The sequence below is a fragment of the Anopheles funestus genome, chromosome 3RL, assembly GCF_943734845.2.
Source record: "Anopheles funestus chromosome 3RL, idAnoFuneDA-416_04, whole genome shotgun sequence".
NCBI classification, from domain to species: Eukaryota; Metazoa; Arthropoda; class Insecta; order Diptera; family Culicidae; genus Anopheles; species Anopheles funestus.
This window is the reverse complement of record NC_064599.1, coordinates 6,947,660-6,957,337: the sequence shown is the minus strand read 5'-3', so window position 1 is coordinate 6,957,337 and position 9,678 is coordinate 6,947,660. Positions and strand designations below refer to the sequence as shown.

At 40.5% G+C, this 9,678-nt stretch overlaps 1 protein-coding gene across 3 annotated transcripts in view; it reads left to right on the top strand.

The window, feature by feature from the left end:
* The first annotated feature begins 257 nt into the window (after window positions 1–257).
* LOC125769906 (diuretic hormone receptor-like) overlaps window positions 258–9,678 on the top strand; it is a 27,025-nt gene continuing 17,604 nt past the window's right edge. Inside the window, exons 1-5 of one of the 3 annotated variants that reach the window (XM_049438948.1) lie at window positions 258–563; window positions 2,285–2,468; window positions 2,562–2,655; window positions 3,114–3,213; window positions 9,172–9,252. In XM_049438948.1, coding sequence (XP_049294905.1) covers window positions 314–563; window positions 2,285–2,468; window positions 2,562–2,655; window positions 3,114–3,213; window positions 9,172–9,252 — 709 coding nt within the window. In that variant the 5' untranslated portion in view covers window positions 258–313. The remainder of the gene's footprint in view (window positions 564–2,284; window positions 2,469–2,561; window positions 2,656–3,113; window positions 3,214–9,171; window positions 9,253–9,678) is intronic. The other 2 variants (XM_049438947.1, XM_049438946.1) reach the window with 2 other exon arrangements.

Below are 9,678 nucleotides of genomic sequence, written 5' to 3'. Positions count from 1 at the left end.
AACCGTTGTCTGGCACGAACACAAACACGAAAAAGGGGGAAGAAAAAAAAACATACTTCGTACCATATATTGCGAACCGTACGTATCCGTGTGAAGGGTTGCCGAGGGCGCCGGAAACAACAAGCGGCTGGTCAGCGTGGCGGACTACGACGAACTTAGCTCGTTTCCACCAGAACTACTCGGTGCATTCGAGAACAGCACCGAGCTCGAATGTCTGCTGCGGGCACACCAGGATGCACAGTCCGAGGTAAGGTTTTCCCACCAGGGTCCAAGGAACGGGTGTCATCTAGTCACTGTTTTCACTGAGCTAACAATGTTATTGCATCGCACCCAATCGAACCAATCGACGTACAAACTCTGTACAATAACGAAGAAAAAAAGCACACACACAAAATCAACCAAACAACCCGGTTGTTTCCGAATCTTCTGTTCCCCACAGACGCTGTTCGATGGATGTCCGGTGGACTTTGACCGGGTGCTGTGCTGGCCGAAAACGGACCCCGGTACCTGGGCAGTGCTTCCATGCTTCGAAGAGTTCAAAGGCGTCCATTACGATGTGACACGTAAGTAAACGCCATTCCCTCGTTCGTCCACACACACGGATAGATCTTTTTGATTGCGTACAACCCTCCAGATGTTGGGTATGGGCGATGCCGTACCAACACACACACACAGCCCGTTCGAACGTGAGGGTAAACATACACGCACTATTATGAGCGATGGAATATGATCGGCACAAGTAACAGGCTAAGTAAACAAGAATCAAACAGAGTGTGTACCTTTACCAGCACGAACGAAAAGAAATACTCTGAATATGTGTACTCTTTCGATGAACCTACGCAATGTCATGTTAATGGATGCTTTAGTTGAATTTCATGCGACAGCAATTTAATAATGCTCTGGACACAGTTCCGGTTCGTTTGCTTTGTGAAAGATCATTGAGTTCCACATGCCTTTTACTGGAATGAAAGTAGCACCAACATTTTCTTAATAGGGGTACATTGTGTCTTATAATCTAATTGCCCAATAGTTCATCAGGTAGAAACTGATACTGGCTTGTTAAGGGTGAACTGTACTTCAGTGTGTTAATAGGATATTTGACGCATGAAGTAAGCCGAGACATTCGAGCAAGTATGTGTTCTAAGGCTTATGACGGCTAGTTCAATGCATTCAAATGGATGTGTATACTTATTCGGTTATTTTCGATTATTCGGACACACTCAGTACACCATTCAGTAGAGTATTTGTTGTAAGCGCCTAAAGCTATGCAATACAATTGACAAATCGTCCATTATTGGTGAGAACAATTAACTTAGTGGTGAGAAGACCAGCAAGTACAGAATGTGATTTGTGAAAATATAACTCTTTTTTGGTTATAAAAATTCTTTTGCACCTTAACACACCCGCACAGAGATGCGAAAAGTTTCCTATTGTAACGTTGAAACAAACTTCGTTAACATATTAAAATAACTATTCCCTCGTCCTAGGGAATCCTCATCCTAACTTTCCACCCTTGCCCAACCTCACAAAACAAAACTTTAAATAACATTCATTTATGAGCATACGGTGGCGAAAGTTCGGCACACACACACACAAGCGGATAGAAATATCAAACCTTACACATCCCTTCTACGGTTGTTTTATGCCATCGTCTAACAACCACACGCTTTACCGCCGGTATGACATTCAATTAAAGTTTTCCCAACGGCGTAATTGAAACTTGGTGCACTTGCACTTTCAACCCGGGGAAATGCAAACCACTGTACCAGACTCGACTCTTTACTCTCTCTCTCTCTCTCGCTCTTGCTCTTGCCCTGCTGCTCCAATGTGGCGTAATGCCCGCATGGACGACAGCAAGCGTTCGTCCCAAAAAACCCTTTTCCCTGCAAATCATCGAACCCACAATCAAGGCCCGTTCCAATGCTCGGCAGTGGTGAAACTTACTCTCTACGGTGACAAACTTGAACTTGAAGTGTACTGTGGCATACCGCAGCACCAGGAATGTCCGTTCCACGCCGTCCGAGTGTGTAATGCTGCTGCATTGTATGTTCTCGGTGGTGTTTACCCGCTTTCTGGTTTACTTGTTTTTGTGAGTTCCGACATTCGTCTGACCTGTTCGACACACTGGTAAAAGTGGGTTTTGAAATTTAATGAGCAATTAAATAATCTTCACCGATGTTGAACCGTTTCCAGATCATCGATCGATCCGTGCCACTCTGTTCCGGACACTGTGGATAATTATTTCTAATTGTGACCGCCCTCATCTTCGTATCATCTTCACCAGAGAACGCTACCCGTTACTGTCATCCGAATGGTAGGTGGGATAACTACAGCCACTATGCTGCCTGCCATCACGTCAACGAACCCCCGCCGGACATTGTGGAAATTTCGTCCATTATCTACTACACCGGCTACATCATCAGTCTGGTAGCGCTTAGTCTCGCTGTGATAGTTTTCGTTTACTTCAAGTAAGTGGATCAGCTAGGGGGCGGAAAACGGTCCCAAATTAAATGTGGGTTTTCTTCATCAGCCATGTAAACCGTTGTTCATTTTATCGACAGAGATCTGCGCTGCCTGCGGAACACGATCCATGCGAATCTCTTCATCACCTACATCCTGTCGGCCTTGCTATGGATCATTATCCTCACGCTGCAGGTAAGAGTGAAGCATGAGGTGAAAGTTTTTTACGTTATTTACTCGAAAAAAAATCATGATTTTTCTTGCTTTCTTTTGAGAATTTATTTCTTCTCATATATTATTACGTTGATCTCAAATTAGTCTAAGTTAATCCTCAAGTTATCCTAAATTAGAAAAGCTGGAGTGAGAAAACTAAGGAACGAAAGCGAGAAACTCTTGCTACTCTATACAAATAATAAAATTCGGTATTTTGAAAGGTGTCGTTAGACCTTTGAGTACGAAATCTGATTCTGTACTCATCATGAAAACTTTCTTATTAAAGATCACCACCCCTATTGTACTTAGATCTTCGATATCAGAATAATGAAAGTTTAAACTTCGAGTACATTTTCTTCCCCAAAAATAACAGTGAAATCTTACCTTAAAATCTTCACATTTTTTTCTAAACTTTTCTTATACTTTCTTATCTCATTCAGCTTTCCAGTGGCAACAGTAGCGGTATGACGAGTTGCGTTATCTTCGTCACCCTTCTGCACTACTTCACACTAACCAACTTCTTCTGGATGCTTGTCGAAGGTAAGTTCTTTCCTGTGCATATCATCTTTTATGCATTAATCTTAACGTTCAATTAACAAAAAATAAAACAGACATACCATACTTTCTTTCCGATTCCTGTTAACGTTACTAACGCCAGTTACACTCGAAAGTATCAAATCACACGTTGCCATGCTGTTTTCGAATGATTCTACAAATTATTTGCACTCGAATCGTACACCATATCGCATGTTTTCTTCAAAATTTCATTCTACAGTCTGCCACACACACACACTCCCTATTTTTCGTCTATTTAAATAAACACCAAAACAGTTTACAGACGCGATCTTTCTTTGCTCACGAAACGTGAGCCGCCTGCTCGAGTGGTGTTTCGTCGCGTGTTGATATCATTAAATTTTCGTCCCTGATACAAAAACGAGCGTCCCGAAAAGCATCAACTGGCTTCCGAAAATTTCCACTCCATCGTTGATTCGACGAAAAAGGAAACCTGGCTGCTGCTGCTCCGTTCCGTGCACAACCAGTTTGCTAATAAAACCCAGCTCTGGTTGGAACATTTAGTACCAGCATCTTCCAGCGTTTTTTTTTTTTTGGTTTTTGTTTGTAAAGTTCTATATATTCCCTTCCGTCTCTACGAGGTTTAACAACCGTGCTTCCCACTCATGGAAACGGAAATCTTACCAAAATGAGCCCACGTTATTCGAAACCGAAAGAAGTACACACTTCTGTGTTTTTTTTTTTTTGCTCGGCTACAGGGAAACCCAACACAACAAGCAAAGTAATGTTTAGTATTAGCGATGGTTTCGAAAGAGAGGAAAAAAAATCTGGAACCGCTTACCGAAAGAATGCGATCGTTCTGTTTTTCTAACTCCACATCCTTCAGGCGCCACAAAGCACGGAAGCATTCGCTTGTTTACTGTGAGGTAGCGCAATGCCGTGTGTTGTCGTATGTGTCCCATCAGTTCTGGATGGAAGGTGTACTTTCCTCCCTTTCCCACTTTTCTCCACCCGACACTCACAAGGACACTCACAAACAAAAGCCCATACGGTGTACATCGACGTTTTCCTCGTGCTCGCACCGGAAGAACAGAACAAACACTGGCACATGGCGGAACAACCGGATAGCTTAGGACGGTATGACACACACAGCGAGAAGCTAATGCAAACATTCAACCGGCCATGTTTAACATTTATCCACATTTGCTAAAGTTTCCTTTCTGCATTTAGCGTGGGAAGTGCTAGTGGAGGTTTCCTTTGCTTTTTTTGCTCGCCTAAGCGCTGCATGCGTAATTGAAGTTTAGCGTTGACAATTCATTTAAAAGAACAACATCATTAGTTATCTACGAGCAACAATAATTATGTCGTGGGTTGAACGGCAGCGGCTTGATTGTTTGGCGGTATATCATAGTTGGTGAAGAGCATTTTAAACACAAGTAAATGTGACCCACTTTCGTTTGGATTCGTGAAACAATGTAACGATAAGATATGACTAAGAAACTCTTCACAGTCTGGGTTAAAATCTCAATGGGTCGAGCTTTCTAGATACGAAACTGTTAATTTATGTGGAATTTTTGATGAAAATATCAAACCAATACAGCCTAGTGTATATGTTTTATTTATCTTAAAAAAATATGTTATAAATTAGCAAAAAAATTGATGCATTGCACTTGAGAATATTTAGAAGTGTTACTTAATAATTACTCGCACAAAAAAGCTCCAAAAGAAGAAAAAAAACACCGTACCGTATTAGCGTTCCTTCTGCTCTCCTGCTTTAAATCAACCACGCAAAAAACCCGCATTAAAACACGTTCACCTAGTTTATTCTGCTTCGTCTATCACAGCTTCAGCTCATCGCCCATTTACCGGGCGGCTAATGCGACTTGATCGTTCGTGAACACGCTGTCACGAAACCAGTCGTCATGCTTAGCGTTAAAAGAATGTGAACCAACGGTGCACCGGACGTTACAACAAAGTTGCAAGCAGCTTTTAGTTTGCTTTCCCATCTGTCCATCGTTTCCATCGAATTTAAGACACAGAACGCGAACGTGAGCAAAATCATAATCAGCAGCAGTATGGATTTTGACTGCGTGGCAGCGGTTCACATTGCTTCGTCAGCGAGCGAGGTTTGAGTGAAAACGAAAAGCTCAAGACCGTCCAGTTATGGACATACGAAAAAACAAAATGGATGAAAAAATGCATTACACAAAAGTGGACGGTTTCTTTATGTCTGGTTGAGATTGAGTTTTTTTTTTGCTTCTTTTAGAACCAGAGCAACAGTGTTCGTGATGCAATAATGATGTTCAGCGAAATATGATCATTATTCTGATCAGATCGGGTTGTAATGGGTGCATAATTGATGGCATGCAATCATTTTCTATTCACTTAATGGTATTCATTTTACAGATAAGAAATTACAGATTAATATTTTGATGAAAAACGTAACTGCAATTAATATAACTTTCGTCCAATACTCCATAAAACGTTATAAATGTGGAATATATTATTTTTACTTCATAATCAATGTTTAACAAACGTTACAAAAAATAATGTGCTTAATACGAATAAATTTTTGGAAGTATATTTCCAATGTAGTCTTTCTGTACAAGAACATTTTCTCAGTTTTTTCTCCCAAAAGTGTGTTTCGGCAAACGTCTTAAAAGTAGCGGATTTTCATAAAAAATAATTTGAATTTATTTGACTAAATAAGAAAACTCCTCCTTCATGTGTCCATTTGGCACATTTGAAATACCTATTTGACGGTTCCAAAGGAAAATTATTTACGAATTTCCTCCGGAAAGAAGCAGTGACATACAGACAAAAATGTAAGGAATTGTTTAATTTCATTCCCAATCCAATCCGCTGTCTTTCACTGGGCAACTTTCGCTTCTGGTTGGAAGAAAAAAGCACGCACGAATGTTGACATTATCCCCTGACCGAAAATAATTGTTATCAAATCAAGCTCCGACCCTTCTCTATCCTAATCCGATGCGGCGTATTAGATATTCCTGCCGGAAGCTTGAACCGACCTGCTCATCCCCTTCCCGTCTGCCATCCATCGAAATTGCAATGAAAACCCCCGGGGGTGACATCAGTTGAGTTTTTCTTCAGCTTCCTTGCATTACTTGTTCACTTTTTCTACGTAGAACAGAGCGTTGTACATGACACGATGTACAGGCGCATAAAGCAAAAGAGCTTGAAGCTACGCAAACGACGTCCAATCCCGCGGTGTGTGTGTGGCGCGAATAAAACCGCCAGCGAAAACAAAACAAAAAAAAAAGACGAATGAAGATAAATATTGATTATGGATTCATCTTTCTCACCCAGGGAGGGTTTGTGTGCTGGAGGGGGGAAGAAAGAACTTGTGGTGAAATTGTTCGCAAAACGAGAAGCGAGGGCTAAGACGAAACGAAACGAAGATTATGGTCTTATGTCCTTGGCAGAAGCACGAACGTTAATGGTGGGATTAACTGGGTTAAATCGATCCGGACAAAACCAGAATCTTTCCTCCTAGCACGCCCCAATATTATATTACCCTAGCTAGCCTCCTCAGCCCCCGTTCGGGATGAAGAGTTTTCCGAAGAAAAACAACAAAAAAACACACACACACAGAACAACGCCCTGAAGGGAAGCATCCGTTTTGGGGAAGGAGCTGCCTTAGAGCAAAGTTACTTCTCAAGTCCCTAAAACCCATCGGATGGTCGGATCGCTCGTTTTGCGATTGGATTTAAACTGATCGAAGAGAGATTTAGCTTGCGTTTGACTTTGGATTAGTAAAACGGGAATCCATTTGTGTTCGGTGAAAGCTTTCAGTTTTATTCCATTTTTCTTTCTTCCCAGCATCCCTAACTTCATTCTCGTGGTTCAATGGATCGATTTGTAATCCGATAGTATTTACGATTAGGTTTTAGCGAAAGATTGATTCGCGCCATCGAGACGCAGTAGTGCCGACCAGAACATCTTCTCACCAATTAACGCAACGACACAGATTGTTTTCCAAAGGGAAGGCACTTGGCAGTGTTTTGGTTTCCCTGTTTTTCCATTCCCACTCTTTATCACAACTAAAAGCAAATTCTAATGAACGTGCCTGCGGTCGATCGAAAGGTTTGGTTTCGATTCAATTTCCTTCGCTTTGCTTCATTCTGGTCGACAGTAATTGAAATAAGCTTTCGCCATTCGTTTCCATCACGTTCGATCAATTAGACTGGAGAAAACTAAACAATATTAAATTCTGTTAGCTAGTTTTGCTTCGGATCTGTTAGCTGTGACTTGTTACGGCTAACATCGGACCATACTTTGCTGTAAGAACAGACAATTACTCCTTTAATATGTTTGAGTATTATTTTCTCCTTTAAACGATTTTCCTGTATTATTTTACACATTAAATATGTTGATAATTTATACTAGTCTTGGGCAATGACATTGTAGGATAAGAATCTTAGTTCGTTTTAGAAATTGTTGAAGAAAATGTTGAAGAAGGACTGTGGATATTTGTGCCTTTTAGGACAATTTACAGACTATTTCTACTCGTTGAAAAGTTCTAGCTCAAGAACCAAAAAGAAACTCAACTGAACCTAAACAGGAACTCTCACTTTAATTAAGTAATATAACAGTATAACAGATTTTCCTGGAATAAAAACATATTCTTAAAAAAAGGAATATTTAAAAATTCAAAGTTAAATCATTTCAAAACTCTTCCCAGCTTCATGCATACAAACAAATAATTCATCGCTCCTGCACAACACACGATCCTTCGTAACAACCTTAACCGCAAATATAACTAAACCTCGTCTGGCACGAGGTTGACGAGGAAAACTTTCTTTTCTGTCCCGTCGCTCTATGGTACAACTTTTTTCAATTTACCAGCACACTCATTAAGGCAACCTTACGGTACCAACCAACAGGCAGAACTGAACGACCGGTAAAGAGTACTTGCAGGTGTTCAGGTTATTAATGGCTGCAACATTAAACATTCTAACACGCGTGCGGCAAACACATTAGGTCAGGAAGAAATTTTCCAGTCCACACTTTTTCTCACTCACAATGGCACCGCCACACAAAATCAGAGCAAAAGTTTCAATTTGAAAAGATCGGTAGCTGGGTTTTGGGAAAAGTTTTTTCTAAAGGTGAAAATTATGAGCCTATTTTCCTTTGCTTTCCCCACCAGAGAAAGGAATAGTTCCTCTGTGCTAGATGCTTATTATAGAAGCAGAAAAGCTGCTAATCCTCCTGGCACGTCATTTCGGGATTGTCTTAAGCGCCTGATGATATGCTTACGCTCTTGGTCTATATTAAAAACTACGACCAAAAAACCACCAACACACACTGGAAAGTGAATCCGAAATAAATGAAGAAAAGCATTACCAACGGCGATAAGCGATTTCTGACTTTCCTTTTTTCTTGTTAGTGTTCTAAGAACATGTTCTTTCTTACAAACAGCGTACACTGCGGCACACATTTACGATCGTTAGTGCGGAACTCTATTACTGACACACTAATCCTATCGAATCGGATACATCCGGCCCAACCTCAGGACATGATACAAGTGATTTAAAAGCTTCGACCGGTTTCCGACTTCGAGATAGGCGCGTATTTACGAGCTAAGAGCCGTCTGGCTCATTCCAGAACACTATTCCATTCTTTGTAATTAAGCTGCAGTATCATGTTCGTGTTCGTGGGCGTACAATTCTGGGAAATCATTTTATGCCTCTCGTCGGAATATCTCTTCTCACTCATTTGCTTGATGGATACTTTCCCTACGAAAGCAAATCAACTTTATGCTACCGTCCATCTTACGGACTGATGAAGCATTATAATCACTATCGCTTAACCGGTAAACGACTTAGATACGATGGATGTGTATTTCTCATCACGTCCTGGTGTCTGGAATCCTGGATTTTATGCTAGAATGAAACATTTACCAATATTTCGAACCGTTCCCGGCGTGGACTCTAAATCATTATCTTTGTTTTATTTCTTTTCCAGGGCTCTATCTGTACATGCTCGTGGTGGAAACGTTTTCGGGTGATAATTTGCGCTTCAACATGTATGCCGCCATCGGTTGGGGTAAGTAGAATAATAGCAAAGGGAAATATTTAAACAGTTTTAAAGAGAAGTTTCATACATCTTATGTAAAGATTATTCGGATTTACATAAGCTATCAGAGTTTCAGAGTTCGACTGATGTAATTGGAGTCATTTATGGAGTCTTTTCAAGTTGAACTGGAATGTGTTGAGCTTGATGTCGAATCATACACAGCTTCAGAATCTTATTCAAAATTAATTGGATTCTGTACAAAGCTCTCTTTAGAGTCACATCTGTCATGTCAATAAACTTATTATGTGTGTGAGTTATGAAAGCTTTGGACAAATTAGATATCACTTGTCAAAAGCTCGAAAACTGTGGAAATATTCCACATCTACTAGTACATATTCCAATTCAACTTGCAAAGAAATTAGAATAGCACAAGGGAAAATTATTAAATTTTTTTTT